The 21,648-nt window shown below is 50.1% G+C and overlaps 8 protein-coding genes across 9 annotated transcripts; 3 read left to right on the top strand and 5 right to left on the bottom strand.

Annotated features, from left to right (window-relative positions):
- Positions 1–3: 3 nt before the first annotated feature.
- Positions 4–1,538, bottom strand: LOC6550575 (circadian clock-controlled protein). Its single transcript, XM_001976700.3, has 3 exons — positions 1,079–1,538; positions 430–922; positions 4–366 (listed from the first exon to the last, which is right to left on the bottom strand). Exons 1-3 carry the CDS (start codon positions 1,164–1,166, stop codon positions 165–167), a joined length of 783 nt encoding a protein of 260 aa, XP_001976736.1. The 5' UTR covers positions 1,167–1,538; the 3' UTR covers positions 4–164.
- Positions 1,539–1,938: 400 nt separating this feature from the next.
- On the bottom strand, positions 1,939–5,588 carry LOC6551235 (paraplegin). The gene is made up of 7 exons (XM_001976701.3): positions 5,193–5,588; positions 4,673–5,131; positions 4,249–4,617; positions 3,654–4,190; positions 3,323–3,593; positions 2,723–3,258; positions 1,939–2,408 (listed from the first exon to the last, which is right to left on the bottom strand). Exons 1-7 carry the CDS (start codon positions 5,325–5,327, stop codon positions 2,247–2,249), a joined length of 2,469 nt encoding a protein of 822 aa, XP_001976737.1. The 5' UTR covers positions 5,328–5,588; the 3' UTR covers positions 1,939–2,246.
- A 206-nt stretch (positions 5,589–5,794) lies between these two features.
- On the top strand, positions 5,795–8,620 carry LOC6551236. Its single transcript, XM_001976702.3, has 3 exons — positions 5,795–6,352; positions 6,420–6,723; positions 7,274–8,620. Exons 1-3 carry the CDS (start codon positions 6,161–6,163, stop codon positions 8,164–8,166), a joined length of 1,389 nt encoding a protein of 462 aa, XP_001976738.1. The 5' UTR covers positions 5,795–6,160; the 3' UTR covers positions 8,167–8,620.
- Positions 8,621–8,627: 7 nt separating this feature from the next.
- LOC6551223 (UDP-N-acetylglucosamine transporter) lies at positions 8,628–11,711 on the bottom strand. 2 transcript variants are annotated; one of them, XM_001976703.3, is made up of 3 exons: positions 11,128–11,710; positions 10,911–11,030; positions 8,628–10,332 (listed from the first exon to the last, which is right to left on the bottom strand). In XM_001976703.3, exons 1-3 carry the CDS (start codon positions 11,141–11,143, stop codon positions 9,395–9,397), a joined length of 1,074 nt encoding a protein of 357 aa, XP_001976739.1. In that variant the 5' UTR covers positions 11,144–11,710; the 3' UTR covers positions 8,628–9,394. The 2 variants fall into 2 exon arrangements, with proteins under 2 accessions (XP_001976739.1, XP_015010956.1); XM_015155470.2 differs by having other exon boundaries at positions 10,911–11,711.
- Positions 11,712–12,186: 475 nt separating this feature from the next.
- LOC6551224 (translation initiation factor eIF-2B subunit beta) lies at positions 12,187–13,751 on the top strand. Its single transcript, XM_001976704.3, has 5 exons — positions 12,187–12,377; positions 12,441–12,527; positions 12,600–13,056; positions 13,176–13,561; positions 13,620–13,751. Exons 1-5 carry the CDS (start codon positions 12,322–12,324, stop codon positions 13,690–13,692), a joined length of 1,059 nt encoding a protein of 352 aa, XP_001976740.1. The 5' UTR covers positions 12,187–12,321; the 3' UTR covers positions 13,693–13,751.
- Positions 13,752–13,793: 42 nt separating this feature from the next.
- Positions 13,794–15,104, bottom strand: LOC6551225 (phosphoglycolate phosphatase 2). Its single transcript, XM_001976705.3, has 2 exons — positions 14,612–15,104; positions 13,794–14,516 (listed from the first exon to the last, which is right to left on the bottom strand). The coding sequence occupies exons 1-2, from the start codon at positions 14,999–15,001 to the stop codon at positions 13,989–13,991; spliced, it is 918 nt and encodes a 305-aa protein (XP_001976741.1). The 5' UTR covers positions 15,002–15,104; the 3' UTR covers positions 13,794–13,988.
- A 1,117-nt stretch (positions 15,105–16,221) lies between these two features.
- Positions 16,222–19,261, top strand: LOC6550584. The gene is made up of 3 exons (XM_001976706.3): positions 16,222–17,272; positions 17,886–18,467; positions 18,533–19,261. The coding sequence occupies exons 1-3, from the start codon at positions 16,529–16,531 to the stop codon at positions 19,112–19,114; spliced, it is 1,908 nt and encodes a 635-aa protein (XP_001976742.1). The 5' UTR covers positions 16,222–16,528; the 3' UTR covers positions 19,115–19,261.
- Positions 19,123–21,535, bottom strand: LOC6550585 (WW domain-binding protein 11). Its single transcript, XM_001976707.3, has 5 exons — positions 21,245–21,535; positions 21,064–21,189; positions 20,901–20,998; positions 19,670–20,838; positions 19,123–19,600 (listed from the first exon to the last, which is right to left on the bottom strand). Exons 1-5 carry the CDS (start codon positions 21,306–21,308, stop codon positions 19,408–19,410), a joined length of 1,650 nt encoding a protein of 549 aa, XP_001976743.1. The 5' UTR covers positions 21,309–21,535; the 3' UTR covers positions 19,123–19,407.
- Between the last annotated feature and the right edge of the window lie 113 nt (positions 21,536–21,648).

The following is a 21,648-nucleotide window of genomic DNA, read 5'->3' on the forward strand; positions in this document are numbered from 1 at the left end:
ATATTAAGTGTTGCAAATAGAATCTGTTTAATTTATTGTACATTAAATGTAAAAACCAACGCCCACACCTGGCTCAGTGTGGTTTCCATCGGGAAGAGAATTTAGCTGCGGATAACTACGTAGTATAACTGGAGAGGCAAGGTTGCAATGTGCATGTTTCACGCTTATTCCGCTTCGAAGAACTCGTCGTAGGGTATGTTGGCCCACAGACCCTGCAGGATGCTCTTGAAGGCCTTGCAGCAGGCATCGTTGACCCTCGGCTGGACATCGAGGGCGAGGGTGTCCCACTCCTGATTCAGCACCTTCAGGGTGCTATCCCTCAGCTCCTTGTTGTCGCTGAACAGGTTCGATAGGTCAAACTGGCCACTGAAATGGGGAGTTGTGAGTTTCATTTGCTTTCAGGACTTGCAGGCGGCCGGCCATGCTCACCGCTTGATCTTGGAAAGCGCCTTGCAGTCGGTGACGTTGAGGTAGGTGTGGCCATCGGAGCGCTTCACTGGCTCCGCGGTGATCCGCGTCTTTACCTGCACGTCCTTCAGCCGAATGGTCAGGTCGCCCTTGCTGACGATGGGCAGGATGAGCAGCTTGCCGTCCACATCGTACTTGGCATGCACCTCCACTTCCGGGTTTTCCATGAGCAGGGTCAGCTTGAGTGGCTTGGTTAGGTCCTTGGTGAATCCCTTCAGGCCCTTGACTATCGCCGTTGTGGACAGATTGTGGAGCTTGGCATCGCTTATGAGCAGCTTGAACTGCAGCGAATCCGAGTGTCCGCCGCTCTCGATGCGGATCCTGTCCAATTCAATGGGCTCCAGCGAGCCCACGTGCCGCTCCGGAATGCCGTTTTTGAAGGCCTTGAAAAAGGTCTGCGCCTGCGCCACCAAGCAGGTCTCATCCTCGAGCTTGCAGCGCTTCAGCGGCGATGCTGCCATTCGAAAGTGTGGAGTAAGCGGTTTAGAAACATAAGGAGTCGCTTCAAGATGGTTATATATGTACATAGGTTACTTTTCACCAGCTTAAACTAGTTAGGAAACCTATGCGAAAACTGTGGCACATGTTGGCTGCACGATTGGAAACTCACGAAATCCTTCGGAGGCATCGACTCCCTGGGACACCCAGCAGAGTAGACCCATCCACACAAGGCACATAGAGGCACCGGTTAGCTGCATTTCTCCGTGTTTCGCTGTCCGTAGTCCGTAATCACTGTACGCCGATTTAGCCGAGCGAGCACTGACGGAATCCAGCCAAAAGCCGGGCCTATTTATCCTCTGGTGGGAGCCAGTTCAAGTGCAATTTTACGACCAGATTGAATTAATTGCGCCCAAGTGCGGCGTACCGGCATGAAACTTTACTTTAATGTGTACTGGGAAAACTGGAAAAATATCACTTTTGATCGCAGCGATCATACTACTTCCATTAAATGTACGTTTGAACTCATGCGAGTCGAGTGGAAGGCAGTTTCCTTCCTACATAAATCATCACCTATACCTAAATCTGCTAAGTTACCTACTTACCTGATCGAATTCGGCATAACCGAATAACCGAATTCGGTGGGATGTGAGCGAAAGCCGAATGAGATTCTCAACTGGGTTGCAATGGAGAACTGGTTTCTCTTCTCCATCTCCCATCGATTCTCCTGTGGAGAATGCTGCCACACGCATACAGTAGCTCTGATCCCCCAAAGAGGCCGCTCGGTGCCAACTTTAGAGCAAGTCAAGTGAAGTAGAGTTCAATGTTGCGCTCCTCTCAGACTGACGGACGTCGCCTGCCATGTGGTGACCATCGAACCGGCCACTGAGCAAGTGACAGAGCGTGTCAGGTTCTAGGTCGGCGTGGACGAGTCAACAGCTGGTCAACAGTTTGTGACTAGCTCGCCAGCAAACTCGAAATTAATGCAATCCTTAGGATGTGCATATGTACATTGAAATAAAATACTAGTTCTTCTAAAAACCTTTTATATATTGCTTCGGATCAACAAAAAATACATAACAATTTGTGTGCCGCTCGCTGGCGAGGGCATTCATTACTGGCGTTGCAGTGTACTGTCCGTTAGGTTGATAAGATTCGCCTTGCCCGCAAAAACGCGGCTTATTAGCGGGTTATTACATAATGAACACGGATCGGAGTCATGTAAAAAGGTGAACAACTTTATTTACATTCAACGCCCATGAGCCAGGGGCGGGCGAAAAGGTGAGCGACTAGGCGGAGTACGTGGCGAATGAAGAGTATGGCTACGACGCTTTGGGATCTCAGGCTTTTGTGGGGTCCGTGTCGGTGCCCAGGTTCTTCAGTGACTGCTCAAACTCCACGCTCTCCACTTGCCGCTTGCCCAGATCGTAAGGCGGGGGTCCAATCAGCTGCACCACCTGGTCGTAGTCCAGGGTTTCCTTCTCCAGCAGCGCTTCAGCCAGCTGAAATATACAAGCGATTGGTGAGTTCAATTGCACATTTATCAACGCAAGTATAATAAATTTGAATGACAATTTCTGGAACAACCCGTTTCATTAAGTACTGATTTATCAATCATATTCACAATCATCTATAATTAACGCTGCGAGAAATGTTAAGTAAATTATCTTTATAGTTGAACGTTCTCCAATCACGTGTATCAAATGAATCAATTTTCAAGGTCAATGCATTTCAAAAACAAATCTATTGATCTCAAAGGCCAATTCTTGGGGCAAACAAGTTGATCAGAAAAACAGATAAAGGAGTGCCCACAAACCTTCTCGAGCTTATCGCGATGCGTAGTGAGTATGCCCTCGGTGGTTTGGTAGGCGCTAGCCACCACATGTCGCGCCTCGTTGTCGATCATGCTCTCCATGGCCCGCGAGAAGGGCTTCTTGCCACCGCTGCCCATCGCACCGCCGCCCTCCGTCTCATCCGCGTCGCGTACGTAGATGGGACCCAGGGTGTCGTTCATGCCGAACTTCTTGATCTGCGAGTACGCAATCTTCGTCACCTTCTCCAGGTCGTTCTGGGCGCCCGTCGTTATGCGGTTGAAGACTAGATTCTCGGCGGCTCGGCCGCCGAGCGCCATGCACATCTTGTCGAACAGCTCCTCCTTGCTGTACAAATGCTGTTCGCTTGGCGTATACTGGGCAAAGCCCAGCGCCAGACTGGTGCGCGGCACAATGGTCACCTTCAGCAGAATGTCCGAGTTGGGCAACATCCAGCCAACCAGGGCGTGTCCCGATTCATGGTAGGCAATCACCTTGCGCTCCGCCAGCGACAGGGCATGCGAACGCTTCTCAGTGCCGCCTTGACAAAGTTAGCAGTTAAATACTTAAATCATCTTGTTGTGCGAATCTTGAGAGCAGCTTACCAACTAGGCGCTCTACGGCGTACTCAAGGTTCTTGCTGCTGACCTCCTTCTGTGTGTTGCGCGCCGCATGCAGGGCGGCCTCATTGCACACGTTCGCGATGTCTGCACCCGAAAAACCCGGTGTTAGGCGTGCCAAGCGTTGCGAGAAGTTCGTGGGCGGCGACTCCAGTTTGACCGAAGACAGGTGCTTCTCAAAGATCTCCTTGCGCTCCGCCAGCGTGGGCAAATCGATGAGAATGTGGCGATCAAAGCGACCGGGTCGCAGCAGGGCCTTAAAAATGGGAAAAGGATCGTTGGTATGGTAATATCAAACGATTTGATTGAGCTGTACCTTGTCTAGGATGTCAGCTCGATTCGTACTGGCCAACATCAGCACGCCCTCCTTGGTGGCCATGCCGTCCATCTCGACCAGCAGCTGGTTGAGCGTCTGCTCCGATTCACCAGAGCTGCCCTGTCCCATGCTTTCAGTTCCCGAACGTTGGCGACCGATGGCGTCTATCTCATCGATGTAAATGATGCATGGCGCCCGCTTCTTGCCTTCCTTAAACAGGTCACGCACTCGTGCGGCTCCCAGGCCGCCAATCATCTCGATGAACTCGGAGCCGTTCATGCTGAGGAACGGAACCTGGGCCTCGGTGGCGACCGCCTTGGCCAGCAGCGTCTTGCCGCATCCCGGTGGGCCCAGGAGCAGGGCTCCTCGCGGCACCTTGGCGCCCAGCCGCTGGTACTTCTCCGGCGACTTGAGGTAATCCACAAATTCCCTCACCTCCTGTTTCGCCTCGCTGAGACCGGCCACGTCCCGGAAAAGCACACCGCGACCGCCATCAAAGGGATCAACCAGCGTAAACTTGGCTCGGCCCATTTGGTTCTGAAACAAATGAGCTGCTTGAGATGCGCGGATTTTCAGTCTAAACACCACTACTCACAAATGAATCCATGCTCAGCGGACTCTTCATACTCTTCATACGTGTGGCAATGGACATAAGCAGGGCGCAGACGAGCAGCAGCATGAGAATGCGACCGGTGGTGTCCGTCTGCCGGTCGTAGGTCACCGGCACACCATCCTTGATGCCCAAACGCTTTTCCACATCACGCAGCTTCTCCTCGAACTTGTTGGCATCGGCCACTGCCATGTGAAAGATGGAGGAAGACACCTTCCGACCCTTGATGACGGCTCCTTCGTGCAGAATGATGGTCACCATCTCCATGTCGGGTCTTATGATCAGCTCCTTGACCTCGCCCACGGCCAGCATGTGGTGCACGAACTCGTTCCACGACACATAGCGCGTGGAACCCTGGGCAATGGGAAAGATTAATTAACTGACTAGCTTCTGCAAACTTTTGGCTTACCTCTGGTCTCTCGGAACGCGGTGTAATTAGCAGGGAAAAGAAGGCCACAAACATGTAGATGGTAAAAAGCCACAGTACGGCCTTAGTCAGTACAGAACGCATCTTTTCATCATTTTCGTTGCTGTTCTTGCTGGGATCGTCGCCGGGCTCACCCACGGAACTGCTAGGACTAGGATTAGTGGCGGCACTGGCGGTCTCCTCCCCTGGCGCCCTGCTGCTCTTATCGCCACTTTCCGCCGCGGCAACTGGCTTTTTCTCCTTGGACGAATCATCTTTAGCCTTGGCACTCTTCTTTTCCGCCTGTCCAGGCTTTTCCGTCTTGCCGTTCGTGGCAGTAGGAGGTTTTGCGTCGCTGCTCAGGCTGCGCAGGTGCATCAATCGCACCTCCTTGGGGGTCAGCTGCAGGGAGCGAGCTATTAGGCCCACAATCGCCTTGTACTCCGCCTGCAGCTGCATCACCTACAAGGGAGAAACAGCCTACGTAAGTTTCTGGAGGATTGGGGTAGCCCTCTCATCATACCTGCCGCCGGCTAAGTTGAAGGAGCGACAGCTCCCGCCCAATCCTTGGGGGCTGGCTTGTGGCACTGCGGATCTGGCCCAACTGGGAGCCACCGCGATGCAGCGCATTCCGCACATGCCGCAGGCCCTTCAACATTATTTCCCAATCCCGGACCGGCTGCGACTACGTAACTGCACCGAATCCGAACACAAAGGACTATTTCGTTGACAGGTCACGACTAAGTCGACAGTCCCTACGAATACTGATTTATAACCGAAGAACTCCCTAATATCTGGGCCACACTCTTGGCCAGCCCCAAATAATGATGATTTAACTGAAATAAAAACACACGAAATTTGTCGATAGGCTCCGATAGGTAACATAAATACCGCCTTCTGATATCGATGTATGAAGGCTCCGATAGCCTCAGGCGATTAGTCGATTAATCAAAATCGATATATCTTGTTTTTGTAATCTTCAATGCAGTTTTATAAATAATACATTTACTTTTTGGGAGTTGTTGGTCAATTCAGGTGTGATTTCTAAAAAGCCAGCACATCATAAATTTGATTGTTCTAAAGCTTAAACTTATGCGTTACGCAAGGCTTTAAATATTGGTAAATTTTGTTTCGATAAACTTTTATTTTTGGTTTGGCGGGTTCTTTGCGACCAGCTGATCCCCTGACCCAACCGATCGAAGAGAACTAAAGCAAGATAGTTCTGATGATATATAAGTCAGTTACTGTCAATCATATTAAGCATGATATTTTAGATGCTTCAGTTTAAATACAACAGTTTGAGAATAAGCGGATATAAACACATTTATCCATGGAGAGGGCGCATCCTTCACACTTAGCGCGTTCACTCACCGCTCCTATCGCACTATCGATGGTATCGACCAAACAGCTAATTCTTGTATTCATCGCGCCATTCAAAGTACCAAGAATTTTGTATTGTTTGCAACGCTTTTCAAGGACCCACCGGCGACCATGAAGCGATCCAAGGACGAGGACAAGGAGGAGTCGCCGGTCCAACCAACGACCCACAATACCAGCACAAGCAGCAACGGCCACGACGCCAAATCTCCAGTGGCCACCACTGCACCGGCGGCCACTTTATCCGCAGCGGTTTCGGATACTTCGGGTGCCGGAGCTTCCGTTCGCACCACTGGACGCGTCAAGGTGACTGTTGCCCGCATTCCTGCGCCCTACAATTCTCTAGTCCTGATCATGAATCCCTCTGCTGCAGAAACCCAAACAGGTATACGATCCATCGGACAACTATGTGTCCCGGGCCAGCAGCAACCGCAATTCCCTTGGCGGAACTGCCGTGTCTTCAGCTCCGGCCACCTCCAATATCCAGTCACCACCAGCCAAAGAGGCCAGCGATTCGCAGGACTCCACACCCAGTCCGGCCGTTTCTGAGCAACAGCAGCAGCAAGCGGCGCAGCATCGCAACTTCGACACGTGCCAGAAGTGTGCCAAAAGCGAGCCCAAACGGGGATCTGGCCATAAGAGCAACTTCCTCACTTGCAAGGGCTGCATGCAAAAATGTAAATATCCCCCATTATCCCCACCTCTTTTCTTACTTCGCCACATTATCACATTCGCATTGGTTGCGGAAATCTTGGCAAGACCATTGCAAAACGTATGGTTTTATTGTTGGTCAATGCTATCTTTTCAAAATTTGCACTTTATCAAAAATGCAAACATGCACAGAAAACAGAACTGGTTTTAAACATCCTTGTAATCTTTCCGATTCTCATGGGTGTCGCGTTTAACTCAGAAAAAGAAAGTTTTACACTGCAAATTTGCTGCCTGTGCATATATGTATGTGGTACTTAAAAAGAGAGCTTGTTATCTTTCATGCTTATTTACGTGATATGCCACTTGGCAGGTACTAATTCATCGTGTAGTTGCATCCCCATCATTTTTCTTTCTTTCAGTGATGTAAGATTGCCATCAGTTTGCACAGACTGATAAAGAGATAATACTAGATACAAGAGGGCCACGATAGACACGATATAACAATAGATAGATACCTCTGGCAAATCGCATAGTGGAATCCTTCAATAATACCCACATTTTGTCCGATCTTTTCAGGGCACTTTCCATGTTTGCCGATCACGTTTCACAATCAGAGCACGGCGCGCAAGAAGTTCAAGTGCGACAAGTGTCGCTACTGCCAGGTGTGCAACGTGAGGGGGCGAGATCTGACCATTTGCAGCTCTTGCGTGGAGGCCTATCACCCGGACTGCAATGATCCCACCCTCAAGCAGAGCAAAACCGTCGATACCAATCCAAAGTGGAAGTGCTTCCGCTGCGAGGCAAGTAATAACGGCAACAACACGAGTCCACCCAGCGAGGAGCAAGTGGCGGGCAGAAAATCCACTGCGGGCCGCGAGGACCAGCCAGTGGCGTCTAGGAAGTCGAATGCGGGTCGCAAAAAGCGTGTCCAGTCCGAGCCCACTGGGCAGGAGAAGCCAGCGAAGATTGAGAAGATAGCGAAACGTAGTCCGCCCATGAAATCGGACGAGAAGAGTGTGAAAAAGGAAGAGAAGAAAGAGTACAAAAAGGAGGAGGAGCCGGAGGAAATACAAGTCAAGGTGGAGAAGGTCGAACTGGTGGAGATAGAGCCTATGCAGATTGAAGATCAAGATCAAGATCAAGATGAGAATCAGCTTGAGCCGAAACAGGAGATTCCGCCCTCACGTTTAACGCCAACCGCAGATGTTGATAGCTCAGCGGAGATACAGGGCCAGCCTGTATCCACCTGGTCCGTGGAACAGGTCGTCCACTTTGTTGCCAAGCACTATCCAAAGGAGGCGAACGTGTTCCGCTACCAGGACATTGACGGCGCCTCCCTGCTGCTGCTCACCCGCCAGGATGTGATGAACGGCTTCGGTCTGAAGCTGGGACCGGCGCTGCGCGTCTTCGAACTCGTGATGTCCCTGCAGAGTCGATCCGATGACGTGAGACTCGCCTGGTTAGAGTAGCGTCCCCACCTCCTTAGCACCTAAGATCATGTACCACACTGTATCTTTAATCAATACTCTCATTTGGAGCCATTGCACATCCGTTCGTAACCACTAAAGCTTATATTAAGCCTACTGGCGGATGGCTTTGCGCTTAAGTTTTTAAGATGTTCTGTAATCCCACACTTGCAAAGGCACATACTTTGTAAATGATATCTGCGGAATTTGCAACAAACTATGATTTTTATTAGAATTTGTATTTTTTTTTGTAAGGGTTAAAAGCGAAGGTTTCCTCTTTTTTAGATGGAAAGTAATCAAAAAAAGAGGTGAGCCAAGGCTCGTGGTCTTAACATCATTAAAAACCATTTGGGACCGTCGCACTTAAAAGTTACTGGCATTTTAGTGCGATGAACTTAAATTCTTTAAGAGGAAATACTTAAGCACATAGGCCTTTTTTTTTCCAATAAAGCAACAAACAAATAACACCTTTGTTTTATTTCTATTGTTCTGGCTTGACAATAACCGACTTTCAAATAAAAACCCCTTTTATTTGTATAATATTTATTCAAACAAAATGAAACATATTGAGAGCGGCGCTGACTCGATTTGGAATCACTCATAAAACGCTGTGCGAGTAATGCGACTTTACTACAAATATAAATATAAAAGTGGGGTTGCTTCTCTTAAAATTTCTCCAAAGAAGAAGTAGTTGGCAATGAATGAACGCACATTCAAGTAAAAATATGTATATGAACTTCTTGAGTAATTCGAACAAAAGTGGTTTTGGCTGTGAATCGCCCAAACATCAACTGTAACTTGAAACCCTATAAATCGTTATAAATTCTTAGTCTAATCTGGAGTGCAAGTGGATATTTACAAAAGGTATACAATAGGTACGGGAATTCGGTCCAGTAAATACTGTTGGCATTCCTTAGCATTTACAAAGTAACAATCAAAATGATCAATGAAACGTGCATTCAAGCTTTATCATTTCAACATCTATACTTTAGTTTTGCTAGTGAATACCCTAAATATATTTAAATTACATAAATAATTAAGTATTATTATCGTTTCCTTTACATTACAAATATCGTCTCAACAGAAAGTGCTACGAATTGTCCAGACGTTAATATCCACCCTAACATATATACACACAAAACGTGGGGAATATCAAGTGCACCAGATGCAGTTACCGAACGGCCTCCGGGTTACGGACAAATACTGTTGGCAAATCCGGATTCCTCCAGAGCTAGACGCGTGGCAGCAGCTTCTCCTCATCGCCACCAGGACCCTGCATAGTTGGCTTCGGCGCCGACCTGGCAGGATCGTAGCCGTAGAGAAAGATCGAGGCGATGACCAGGCCAGCGCCAAAGCTAAACTGCAGCGTGAGATTGAAATCGAAGATGTATATGGAGGCCACGCACGAGATGATGATGGCCAGCGAGGTGGCGAAGCCCTTGAGAATGTTATCCGCATACTTGACCACCACGGCCACAATCAATCCACCGCCGGCCTGCAGCAGGACCAGATAGCACACAAACAGATCGTAGCCCTTGAAGAATCCCTGATCGAAGATCCTACTGCCGTCGTTGATGAAGCAGGTGAGCAGGCCGAAGGGAATGCTGAGCAGGCTCAACTGCACATTCCTCATCCACACGGAGATCTCGGCGCCCTTGAGGATCTTCTCGAAGTATATGCCCGCAAATCCGGATAGGAAGCAGGCTCCCAATGCGGCCCACAGTCCAAGCATCTTGTTCTGCTCAGGTGCTCCTCCAGACAAATCAGTCGTGGCTGCTGCTGCAGCTCCACCGGCTGAACCACTCGCCGGACCCTCCGTTTGGGCCAACTGCACCAGGACGATACCCATCACGAGGAGCAGCAGTGCTCCCCACTGGGTGTTTAGCAGCTTGCGACGCAGGATGACAACCGCGAACATGGCTGTGGTGAGAATCTTCAGCTGGTACGTCACCTGGTAGGTGGCCGCATCCAAATGGGAGGCCGAGACGTACAGCAGGTTGTTCTGAACGATATAGACCAGCGAGGGGACGCACACCTTCAGCGTGTCCATGGGATTCGCAATGATGGTCTTGTGCAGCGAGCGGACAAACTTCTGGGCATCCTTGCCCTCCTCGTTGAAGACCAGAAACAGGCACGTGATCAGTTTGGCAAACTCTGCCATGAGTACGGCTGCAAACGAAGGCGATAAAGACAATCAATCAAATACATATGTATATCTAATACAAGTATCAAGTATCGTTGTTCGGGTTTTCAAATAAGTTGGTCAAACTTATAACAGAGTCACCATAGAAGTCCTAAGATCTAAAACATTTATTACAAAATAATAAATCCCACATCCAGAATCCATTTTAATGGCAGAGCAAGAACCCAAACATAATCCAAAATTTCAACCAAACCCACTTGAGCAATCGCACTAGAAGTCCAACCCATAACACTTTTATCAAACTATTAGGAGCCATACGTGGAAGTGGTTGCTTATCAGCTTCTTTGGCAGCTTCACATCTACCCGAATGGCTATTCCCCGCCTTCCGCTGCTTCCGCCACCACCACCATCACCACAACCACCACCACCTCCACCTCTCGTTTGCTTTCACTGCTGATGTTGCTGCTTGCGTGGACAAACCCACGTTGAGGTTTCGTGGAAGTACCTCTTGGACGACAAGGTGGCCCTGCTAAGCTGGCGAACCGGCTTGACCTAATGAGCCCGACGACCTGTTGGCTTGCTGGCCTGTTGGATAAGCACTCACCCGTGGAGCTGAGGAAGATGTCGCCTGGTCGGGTGCGGGCATAGCGCATGCTGAGTCCCAGGATGGCATTCTGTAGGGTCAGCGTCAGCAGGCTGACGTACTTCAGCGTATTGGCGTTCACTGGACGACGGGAATAAGAATATGTGACGGGGGCGGGCAGGAGCGCCATATCAGTAACGCTGGAGCAACGCCGCCATACTAAAGGCCAAATACTCACTGTGTATGCTGTTCATGTTGCTGCTATGCCTTTAGCTCTCTTTTGTTTTCTCAACTCCAAAGCCAAATAGAAACCGAAGGCAAACAAACGCCGGGGTTCGGTACACAAAGTGCGTTTGGGGGGTCTTGTAAGCTCAAGACTACGTTTCTGGCCAAGATCAGTTGGCGGCGGACCGTTCCGTTCGGCAGTTCGTTCCGTTCAAATTGGCCAGAAAAGCAGAAGAGCACAAGTGAAGACGACTCCACCGGACCGGGCGACACGTAAACAACAATCAGAGCCCGAAGCTTCTGCCAGCGGCGATTTTTTTATCGCCGCCAATGTGGTTGTTGTTGCTGTGGCCATGGGCGTGGCCAGGGTTTTGGCACGGGGGCCATGAAGGCAAACCTGCTTTACCTTCTCAATTGAATGCAATCGAAGTTCAAAGGCGCATGGAGTGTTTCACTAAAATACCTACACCTTAAATATGCGCTTGGGGGAAAATCCCCTTTCTATACCATGCACGCCCATGGCCCGCAACTTTTGTTGCTGCTTTTGCGGCAGAAGCCGACATTTCGATAGCCACAGTGATGCCATTGTGGCGGGAGTCGCGAAAAAAGCTAGAGTTGCATGCAAAAAAAAAAAAAAGCTAAAAGTGCATTAAGCGGGAAGTGCTGTAGCTTAAAAAATAATTTGTATTATAATTCTTTATTACTATTAAAAGTTTAAGGCGTTCCAACAATGGAGAACGAACTTGTTCAAGGTGTATGAACATGCATGTTTGTTCTATGCATTTGTATGATAAATGTTTTTGCTTTAGCTCAGCGGAACTTATTTATATCGCACTAAGTTGGCTATTTATTCAGCTGCCGCTGAACATATGTACATACGTCACAAAAAGTAGTAGATGTTGACAATTGACATAAGCGTTAGAAAACAAATCAAGCCAGTGAATGGTAGACAACCTGTTTTACCGATTTCCGGCAACCGGAAAATGGTTGTGTTAATTTTACGTTGGTATCAATAAAAACATAAACATTTAGTTGTTAATTTTAAATCGATAGGCTATTCGAGTTCATCACTAGCATGTGCTTTTGCTCGCCCGTTTATCGATAACACAGTTCGGTGTGGCGATTTCGTAAATAGTTTTCTAATTTAATAACAGTAACAGTTGGCCACATTCGTGATATTTGCAAAACCCGGAGAAGCCAGGACACGATGAAGGAGCAGCCACTCAAAGAGATTACCCAGCTGATCCACGCCATCAAAGTGGGGTAAGTCACCGGTTGACAGGCACTGCTATTCAGTTGGTTGTTACAGTGGAACATTTCCTGCAGGTTGGTTGAGGGATCCTACAACATAACCAACAAGACGCTGGACATCTTCAAGTACATCATCATGAGCAAGAGCTGGCAGAACGCCGAGTGAGTTGCAACGGATCGCCCGCGAGGACACAACACTTTAACTGATAAACATTCCTTCCCCCCAATCGGTAGTGCTCTCATGCAGATTGTTCGCGACCAGTGTAAAATCCTGCAGGCAGCTCTGCCCCAGGAGACGGTTACCTCGAACATCGCCCGGAGGATCCTCAAGCTGACTCGCGAGGAGTTCGATCTGCTGCACGCCAAGGTGCAGCACTTCGCGGACGACTCACAGGCCTCGCTGTCGCTCCACAAACTAGTTACTCAGACCAGCGAGAGCAACGTCAGCGTAGATTACTCAGTGCCGCAGCAGGGATTGCGGGAGGCGCTGCTCGATCACCTGCAGGAAGTGGAAACGGAGCTGGAGACCAGCTCGGAGAACATCTGCGTCCAGGCCGAGGAGCACATTCACTCGTCGGAGATCATTTTGACACTGAGCCACTCGCGCAGCGTCGAGAACTTCCTCAAAAGGGCAATCAAGAAGCGTCAGTTTCTCACCATCATCGTGGCCGAGTGTGCGCCAGCCTGCCGGGTGAGTTGATAGTCTTTATGGGACGCCATTATTATAATAGTGATTCTATGCATCGAACACGGTTTTTGGCATGTATAGACCTGGTGAAATGTTGCTTAATTGCTTATGCCCATTTGCAGGGTCACAATTTGGCTGCCAGCTTGGCCAGCGAAAAGAATGTGGAGATTGTGGTGATCCCGGATGCGGCCATCTTCGCAATGATGTCGCGCGTCAATAAGGTGATAATCGGCACGCACAGTGTGCTGGCCAATGGCGGACTTAGAGCGGCATGTGGAGCCTACACAGTGGCCCTGGCCGCCAAGCATTACTCCGTGCCGGTCATTGTACTAGCGCCCATGTACAAACTCTCCCCACTGCATCTGTGCGAGCAGGACGCCTTCAACATGGTCGGCTGTGCAGAGGATGTGATACCCTACGATTCGATTCCAGCACGCGAGGCCAAGATCTACAATCCCATGTTCGATTATGTGCCTCCAGAACTGGTCACCCTCTTCATATCCAACACGTAAGTAGTGCGTTTATCCGCCTTGCCATTCTTTTATTTGAATCCTTGTTTCACTTAGCGGTGGCCACGCCCCCTCGTATGTGTACCGCCTACTTACGGAACTGTATCATCCGGAAGATCTGGAGATTTGAAATCGTGTTTGTCTCGTTATTTTACAAATTCAACTAATAAAGTCTGACCCTCAAATGTACAGTACGATTCCATTTTGTACGGATTAATTGAAATTCATCGATTTCCTAGTAAACATTTATAAACTTTACAGATCAACAATGGCTACAAATAGGTATATTGAATAAGCAATAACAAAACATACATATAACACTGCGGTGGATCGGTTTTCGTTTTAGGAACACACTACTTTTTCTCGAGTTAGATGATTTCAGGTAGCACGTTGCTCGTAAAGTCCCTTCGACACGCGATCCCTAACCTATTTTTGAATATTTTCAAGCAGCTGCGTGAAGTCCGCCAAGCTATCGGCATAGTAGTCCGGCTGGGCTTCCACCGGGGCGTTCAGCATGTCCTCCTTGGTCAGGCAGCCGCTAAGTACCAGCAGGGATTGGAAGCCGCAGGCCTTGCCGAACTGCACATCCTGCACCAGGGTGTCCCCAATGAAGATGCAGCGCTTGCAATCCCCAATCTCGAACATTTCGCCAAACATCTCGCCCAAAATGGGCGACGGCTTGCCCAGGAACGTGGGCTCGCGTTGGGTGTAGCGTTTCACGTGCTCCAGGAAGTCAAAGAACCCGGCCACATTGAGATTCTCCGCCAGCGGCATGATGACATCGCTGCCGCCGGCTATCAACTGGCAGTCGTCGTTCTCCTGCAGGTGCCTGATGGCCTTCGCCAACTCCACGTACGAGAGGTCCAGATGGATGTCGAACAGCACTGCGCCCACGGGCTTCTCAATGGCCAGGTGATCCACCAGGGATGCGGCCGTCAGGTGCTCCTTGACTTGCTGGAAGAAAAGGCAATGAAATACAAATGGTCACACGGAAGCACTTGAACTAAATGTATACGAGTAAATGTAATAACGAGTAAATTTTTCCTCACCAGCGACTCAAATTCAATGTTGTGCTTACGCAACGTTTCGTTGGCTTCCAGGGACATGAGGGAGAAAACTCGCTCTCCCGGCTTGTGCTTCTTCAGGTACCTGACAATGGTCTTCACCGGATGGACGATGTCATCCTCGTGGACATTCTTGGCGCCGATGAGCCGAAACTTCTCCATGTAACCCTCCTCGGAGCGGAAGCTGTTGTTCGACACGAACTTGATTTGCTTGCCGGCCGCTTTCAAGGCATTGACGGCGGCTCCGGTATTGGGAATCCAGCCCACCAGGAGCCAGACGACGCCATCACAGTCGCTGATCACCAGATCGAAGGAATCTATGAACTGCCGCTGCTCCTCGAGGCTGAGTTTCAAAATGTGGCGTGGCGGCGACATGGGTATAGGCCGCTAATTGTTGGCTTATAGGAACGGATGCTGGTTGCGCGCGCACCGAAATTCCACAGCCGACTGACTGCCTCTGCCGGCATTTAACCTTCAATGTCAACGCATTGACATTGTTCCCCCGACACCCCGGACGCTATAGTATATGCGTACGTACATACGTATGTGCATGTTGAGTATCTTTATTACGCGATTTAGCTTACTGACCTGAGTGGCTCGTCCGATAAGATTCCGTATGTAAATATAAGATCTTCTGTGTGGAACGCGGCATGAAATACTCGTGCATTGTCTATGTCACCTTTCCATCTTCACAACAAATATCTCCTGTGCTTCCTAGTTTGCGGATTTATCTTAAAGCATACCTTATAAAATTAGCGCTGTGTTTCTTTGTTTTAATAGTGAGTTTGCTATCTTCGACAAATGGGCTTTTATGGGCTGTCGTGTTTCAAAATTGTAATTTCGCTTAAATTTAACGTATTTATTTTTAAGAATCTTATATACTATCGAACTAGTTCACTGCAAAATTAAAAAGATTGCATTTTTGAAGCCTTGAATGATAATTTGACATTATCTTCCACAACAATCATTCAGTAATTTACAAGAACAAGAAATTGACAACCTAAAATGGCTCTAAAAAGTTAATTTAACTTTTAAGGTTTGGCATGGTATAAATATTATATCCTTTCGATTCACATGCCTCCTTTTCTTCATTTCAATTGAATTTCTTTTAAAAACCCCACGACACACGTGATTGAAGGCGATTGACAGAAGTATTGATCGTTGCATCGGCCCTTTGTTTACACCGCAGTTGTTGTTGTGCTCTCAAGCTTATAACTATTGCAAGCCTAGCAGGTACAGTGAATACTCGAGAGGCTGAGACTCTGTCACCTGATTACTGAGGAAACATGTTTGAGGGTGCATGCCTTGGTACAGTTGTTGCATGGCAAAACTAAGCCTATCTAATGTATGATGATCTTTCAACAGTGAAAAGAGCAAAATGCCTGTCGCCCTACGGAAGTCCCACTGTGCTGAGCCGTAGACCCTGGCTGCCCGTCAACACCTTGACATTGATTGCTGGCCAACGAAAGGGGCAATGGAAAATGAGGAATGGAAAAGCCGCCGGAACGGAGGAAACCACAAATGGCCAATAATTCAAATTCAAATGCAACATTTCAATTGGCGGTGTCCGGAAGACACTCGTGGCCGCGGCGGAGAAGGCAAAAGAACGGGCCAACTGGGCGTATGCTTGATGTGTGTGCATGTGAGTCGTGTCGTTTTGGGGTTCGGCTGGGTTTTTGGTTTTGGCTGCGGCTGCGGTTGCGGCTTTTTGGTATATCGCATCGCAAGTCCAAATCGATTGCCGGGCCAGCTAGTTTAGTTAGGCGTCTCCCTGATAAGATACGAAAGTACGAGTTGCGGCCGCTTGCGGAGAATTCCGCCAGAAGAAAAGCACATTCAGGCCCCTGAGCTTGGAGCAACTGTTCCCGGCGGTTATACAACTAGTCAAACACATTGTGGAAAATGTCCGCCCTGGCCAATGGAGGAAAGGAGGAGGATCTGAAAATTCTGGCCCAGCTGAAGAGCATCGAGCAGATCAACGAGCAGCGCCGGATATTCCTCAACAGCACGATCAACGAGGAGCTGCCGGAGGGCGCAAACGGATCGACGATACGGGAGAAGGAGCTGGAGCAGAATCTGAAAGTCTTGGACGAACCCGAGTCCCAGAAGAGTCCAGAGGAGGTGGCGAAGAAAACACCAGATGAGGCCGCAGCACAGGAGCAGCCAGAGGCACCCGCAAAGTTGGAGCCAGCCAAGCTTCTGCCCCCCAATACGCTCACCCTGAACGTGAAATACGCCACGCTGCCAAGTCCCAATGTGGTGACCCTGCGATCCCCACTCTCGCCGCCACCCAAGCCACCCATGCTGAGCCGCACCCGAAGTACCGGTTCCGGCGACGGCAAGAGTCCCGCAAGCAATGGAACTCTCTCGCCCGACAGCTCCCTAATCCGCCAGAGCTTTCCCGAAGGCGTGATCGTGCAAACGCCCAGCCAGACGGCAAAGAGCCCGGCCACGCCCAGCGAGGATGCCCCGGCCCCGGCCCCGGCCGCGGCCACCGTCTCCGCCCGCCACTACGAGGGACTCATCGAGGAGCTGAGATGTCCCGGCTGTGCCGGCGCCATGAAGGCGCCCATTCTGCTCTGCAAGAGTGGCCACAGTGTCTGCGAACAGTGCACCCGCATTCTGCTCATGTGCCCACTCTGCAAGGTAAAAATTGACATTGACGTCAGCCCCTCTAAAGGTGTTCGGTTATCAATATCGCATTGCCCCAATGTGCCTCTTATCTAGTGACGTGCAAATATACATTGGTATAAACTATGGAGAAGTTGGTCGCAGATTGCCATCATCGACAGGCGCAGGGCAGAATGATCTCCAGTGGAGATTACTTTTATTACCCTGCCGAGGGTGTCTAATCAATTTTCAAGTGCAGCCCACTATCTGCACTACAACTCACCATAAATAGACCTTGTCTTGCTCCAGATACATATACGTATACTTGTGCTCCTATAGGGCAAATTAACTCTTGTTACCTTCTAGCGATTCGGGAAATATGTATTTAGCACTTTAAAACTTTAGCACTGTGTCCTACCGAAATGTCAAGAGGAAATCGTTATAAACTTTCGCATTAGATAAACTTGTGTGCTCTTCAGCCAATAGACAACATAAGCACATCGAAAACCTCGTGTCATAGTATCGCTGATAAGTATGATAAAGTATACTTTTCATCAATGCCAGAAGTGCATGATATGGTTATACAATGTACATGTTATCCGAAATTACAGACTAATTATATGCGAATGCAAATACCTTTGTGCTGCAGGAACCCTTCACCAACTCGCGATCGCTGACCGTGGAGGCGCTGTGCGCCAAGGCGCACTTCCGGTGCGGACACGCTTCCGGCGGCTGCCAGGTGCGGATGCCGGTAGTCCTGCTGCCCTGGCACGAACAGCAGTGCATGTACAAGCCGATGAAGTGCTTCATGGGCCGCGTGTGGGGCGACTGCCGCTGGCAGGGCCGCGAGGTGCAGTGGAAGGAGCATCTGGAGGAGCAGCACGACGACCGCCTGTTCCGCTCGAGCAGCGCCGATCTGGAGTGGAATCTGGCTACGCGACGGAAACCGCTCACCGGCTACTACGTCTTTCAGGCGCACGACGAAATGTTCAACTTCTATGAGATTCACGACCGCCAGCGCATTCTGTTCACCATGACCTGCACCTCGAACAGGCGAGACAGCAAGTACAACTACGCCTACGAGGTGACGGTGCTGCAGCCGGATAACGAGGCGCTGTCCATGACCCAGAAGTTTCCCGTGCACAGCGAGTACGACAAGGACATCCTCATGGAGGGCACCTGTGTCAGCATTCCGCTGACGGAGCTTAATCGCTTTCTGGACCAGGACAAGGTGAGTTCCCAGTACCAAATGCCCTGAAATGGCAGGATTTACTAATTCGATGTTCACCCTGGCAGGTTCTTCACTACCGCGTGAGTGTGCTGGCGGTCAAGTCACCGCGTCGCGCAAAACCACCTCGGCAAAGTCTGCCGCAGCCGGTGGACCTAGAACAGACAGCGAATGGTGGCGTCAACGGGAAGAGCGTGCCGACCAACATGATTATTACGCGCACCTATAAGGAGGCCATCGGCGAGGTGGCCAAAGCGGAGGTGACCCAAGCGGAGGTGGCCACTGCGAACAAGGAAGAGGAAGCAGCTGCCGCCGACAGCGCTGGGTCCGATGGAGCCGTTGCTGTGGAACTGGAGCGCAAGTGGGGCACACCGCAGCTGCACTTTAACCGGAAATATCTGCGGAACACGCTGAACGATGCCACGCCCGTGGAGGACGAACTGCGGCCGCTTGCCGCCGATCTGCGCAATGGACATGGCGACGACAAGCTCTCCCAGTGCAGCAACAGTACGAGTTACACGAAAAAAGTATCGGATTCGCTGCGAAGAAGCTTCCGGGCACTCAAGGCGGACATCGTGGACTTGCGCCCGTTCAGCAAGAAGGCAGTCCGGGCTGGATCTTCCTCTCCGGTCCAAACCAATGGCAAATAGTGATTCGATGCGATGTGTGTGCTTTTCTATTTCGTCGTAATTATACTGCAATCGTAACAGTGCAGTTGCAAGCATGTAAATATAGCAATGTTTTAATCTATTGAATATGTACTAAAACCGAAAGAAAATAATAAATTATACTCTATATGTTTGGTATTTGAGTAGGAACAAAACCAAAACAAAAAAGTCACATTCCATAGGAAGCTACCAATGAAACGAGTTTGGTATTTGGTTTAGATGACTCGTTTTATCTAGGACTTAGACTACTCAATGTACACGACTCCATTCGAGTGCTACAGCAAGCCCTGCATTTCGTTCATGAACTGCAGATAGGCGTCATCCTTGGTGGGCGGCTTGCTGTGTGCCTCGGAGGGAGCGTGGTGGCCATCGTTGGCCGCGTGCCTGGGCCTCGCCGCACGGCGCTGATCCTCGCGCTTCACCCGCAACGTGGACGGCACGAAGCGGGTGACATCCGCACTCAGATTCCTGTTAAGTAAGGTATATATTTAGCATTTGGCAGATGTTCTAGTGCCCCGAAGAGCTATCGCAACCCACCTGATTTGTGGCTTGGCTGTAATGGTGGTCACGCCCTTGGCGGACTCCTTCGGTGGACCTGCCCCGCCTCCCTGCTTATTGTGATGTGCGAGGCGAGGAGGCAGGCCTGGTGGCGGTCCGGGTGGCATCCTGATGCCCATGCGGGGCATTGGTCCCAGGACATGCGGTGGCCTGGGTCCTGGCGGCGGTCCAGGTGGCATGCGAATGCCGAATGCGGCACCCGGGTGAGGAGGTCGCATAGGTGGAGGTCGGTACATTATGCCCGGTGGCCCGAGATTGTGAATTGGCGGCAGTTGTGGTAGTTGTGGCGGCGCAGGCACCGACGACGCTGGTGGCAACGGAATAGTCGGTAATGTTGGCGCGGTCGGAGGAGCCGGCGTTGCCGTCGCTATGGATGATTTTACTGACGGTGGCTTGGTCGGACCTTCGGACATCTCTTCATCCTCACCGTGGTCATCGTCGTCCTCACTGTCGGTACTGGTGACGGATTTCCCATCGGAGCTAGATGCTCGTTCCTGGCGCTTATCTGAATCTTCTCCTTCGTCCTCCTCCCGCTGTTTGTCGGTCTCGTCCTCTTTGGCCGCCAGCTTTCGGTGCTTACGTTTGTGCACATGCTCCATTTCCTTCATGAAGTCGTCGATATTTTGATTATTTGGCTCGGCGGCCTCATTGTCCTTGTCCTTGCCCTTCTTCAACGACCCTAGCTCTTCCTCCTCGCCTTCACCATCGTAGTCAGTATTGCCCTCGGCATCGGAATCCAGTTCGGAAAAGGCAAACAGATCTGGCGGTGGTCCCGGCGGTACGCCCAGCCAATCCTTTTCCTCGTCCTCCTTGGATTTCTCCACTTGCGCCTCACTGGCAGCTGCATCGCTATTTTTGGCCACGCCTGGCGGAGCGCCTGGCGCATAAGGCGGCAAGGCCATTGTCATGGGCGGTGGGGGAAGGCGTATGCCACCGGTTCCTACAAATCCGCCAGCCACCGAACCGCCAGCCGATCCGGCAGGTCCGCCTGGCACGGCAGACACCGGAGCGGGCAGCGGAATTTCATCAATCTGGACGCTCTGGGCGTGTTTAACGCTTTCGTAGTACTGCTGCTTCTTTAGACGCTTCTTCTCGTACTCCACCTCCTTGCGCTTGAGGTCCGCCCAGTGCTCCGGCTCGTCATTGTGCTGGAAGAAGGATATTTCAGTTATAGGCTGGACTAGCTGTCTGGCAGCCGAGTCTGTCTTACATAGAGTCGCATTACGCGGTCGAAGGTCTCCTTAAGCTTTTTCCGCTTGTCGCGCAGCACCTTCTCGTTCAGCGGCGATGGTTGCAGAACGTTGTACTCTGCAAATGAAGGGCACTGCATCAGTGGTTGGAACGAATCCGTGCGTGCTCTATACGGTACTCACCCATCTCGTCGATCTTCTCCATTTCCTCGAGTATCTGTGAGGGATCCTTGTTCTTTAAGACGGCGGCCCGCACCATTTGGCGCTGTTTCTTGTTCTTTTTGAGCTCCTTCTTGCGGGCCTCCTTGCCTGAAAGGTTCGGCTAGGTGGGCTCAACAAATCGAATGGAAAGGTTCGTACTTACGCGCCTGGTCCGTGGGATTCATGTACTTCCCACTCTTGGTGGTGTTAATGGAGCGGCGCCCCATCTTGCTGGCGATTTGCTGTGGCTGCGACTAAAACAAAGAACTACACCTAACCGGCGGCACTTCAATACTGTTACCAGCGTTTCCTCCTGCCCTACGTTCTAATTTTCTTTAATAATATCACTTATATTTATTTATTTATTTTGCCGCAGCACGATAGACCGATACACGCGCCTGCTGATTACGATAAATAGCGATAGCTTCAGGCGACAGTAAACACTAGTGTTGGAAGTGTGACACGAACAGCTACCATAAAATCTGACGGGAAAAAAGCTAACAACAAATACTTCAAAACTTGAAGCACGTTAGCCGAAAATTAAGTTTATCCCTGATGTTTTCCAGC

Source organism: Drosophila erecta, unplaced genomic scaffold (genome assembly GCF_003286155.1).
Source record: "Drosophila erecta strain 14021-0224.00,06,07 unplaced genomic scaffold, DereRS2 tig00000126-arrow-pilon, whole genome shotgun sequence".
In the NCBI taxonomy this organism is placed as follows: domain Eukaryota; kingdom Metazoa; phylum Arthropoda; class Insecta; order Diptera; family Drosophilidae; genus Drosophila; species Drosophila erecta.

Bases quoted from the DNA above. Each gene is read 5' to 3' on its own strand.
- LOC6550575 (XM_001976700.3), bottom strand. From the start codon at position 1,166: ATGCAGCTAACCGGTGCCTCTATGTGCCTTGTGTGGATGGGTCTACTC. The intron at 923-1,078 runs GTGAGTTTCCAA...TTCGAATGGCAG, and splicing joins CGATGCCTCCGAAGGATTTC to CATCGCCGCTGAAGCGCTGC. The intron at 367-429 runs GTGAGCATGGCC...TCCCCATTTCAG, and splicing joins GCGCTTTCCAAGATCAAGCG to TGGCCAGTTTGACCTATCGA.
- LOC6551235 (XM_001976701.3), bottom strand. From the start codon at position 5,327: ATGTTGAAGGGCCTGCGGCATGTGCGGAATGCGCTGCATCGCGGTGGC. The intron at 4,618-4,672 runs GTAAGCCAAAAG...CCCATTGCCCAG, and splicing joins CGCGTTCCGAGAGACCAGAG to GGTTCCACGCGCTATGTGTC. The intron at 3,594-3,653 runs GTACAGCTCAAT...CCCATTTTTAAG, and splicing joins GAGCTGACATCCTAGACAAG to GCCCTGCTGCGACCCGGTCG.
- LOC6551223 (XM_015155470.2), bottom strand. From the start codon at position 11,079: ATGGCGCTCCTGCCCGCCCCCGTCACATATTCTTATTCCCGTCGTCCA. The intron at 10,333-10,910 runs GTGAGTGCTTAT...CTTCGTTTGCAG, and splicing joins CATCTTCCTCAGCTCCACGG to CCGTACTCATGGCAGAGTTT.
- LOC6550585 (XM_001976707.3), bottom strand. From the start codon at position 21,308: ATGGGGCGCCGCTCCATTAACACCACCAAGAGTGGGAAGTACATGAAT. The intron at 21,190-21,244 runs GTAAGTACGAAC...CGAACCTTTCAG, and splicing joins GAATCCCACGGACCAGGCGC to GCAAGGAGGCCCGCAAGAAG. The intron at 19,601-19,669 runs GTGGGTTGCGAT...CTTACTTAACAG, and splicing joins ACAGCCAAGCCACAAATCAG to GAATCTGAGTGCGGATGTCA.
- LOC6550584 (XM_001976706.3), top strand. From the start codon at position 16,529: ATGTCCGCCCTGGCCAATGGAGGAAAGGAGGAGGATCTGAAAATTCTG. The intron at 17,273-17,885 runs GTAAAAATTGAC...TTTGTGCTGCAG, and splicing joins TCATGTGCCCACTCTGCAAG to GAACCCTTCACCAACTCGCG. The intron at 18,468-18,532 runs GTGAGTTCCCAG...TCACCCTGGCAG, and splicing joins GCTTTCTGGACCAGGACAAG to GTTCTTCACTACCGCGTGAG.
- LOC6551236 (XM_001976702.3), top strand. From the start codon at position 6,161: ATGAAGCGATCCAAGGACGAGGACAAGGAGGAGTCGCCGGTCCAACCA. The intron at 6,353-6,419 runs GTGACTGTTGCC...CCTCTGCTGCAG, and splicing joins GCACCACTGGACGCGTCAAG to AAACCCAAACAGGTATACGA. The intron at 6,724-7,273 runs GTAAATATCCCC...CGATCTTTTCAG, and splicing joins CAAGGGCTGCATGCAAAAAT to GGCACTTTCCATGTTTGCCG.
- LOC6551224 (XM_001976704.3), top strand. From the start codon at position 12,322: ATGAAGGAGCAGCCACTCAAAGAGATTACCCAGCTGATCCACGCCATC. The intron at 13,057-13,175 runs GTGAGTTGATAG...GCCCATTTGCAG, and splicing joins AGTGTGCGCCAGCCTGCCGG to GGTCACAATTTGGCTGCCAG. The intron at 13,562-13,619 runs GTAAGTAGTGCG...TGTTTCACTTAG, and splicing joins ACCCTCTTCATATCCAACAC to CGGTGGCCACGCCCCCTCGT.
- LOC6551225 (XM_001976705.3), bottom strand. From the start codon at position 15,001: ATGTCGCCGCCACGCCACATTTTGAAACTCAGCCTCGAGGAGCAGCGG. The intron at 14,517-14,611 runs GTGAGGAAAAAT...CTTTTCTTCCAG, and splicing joins ACATTGAATTTGAGTCGCTG to CAAGTCAAGGAGCACCTGAC.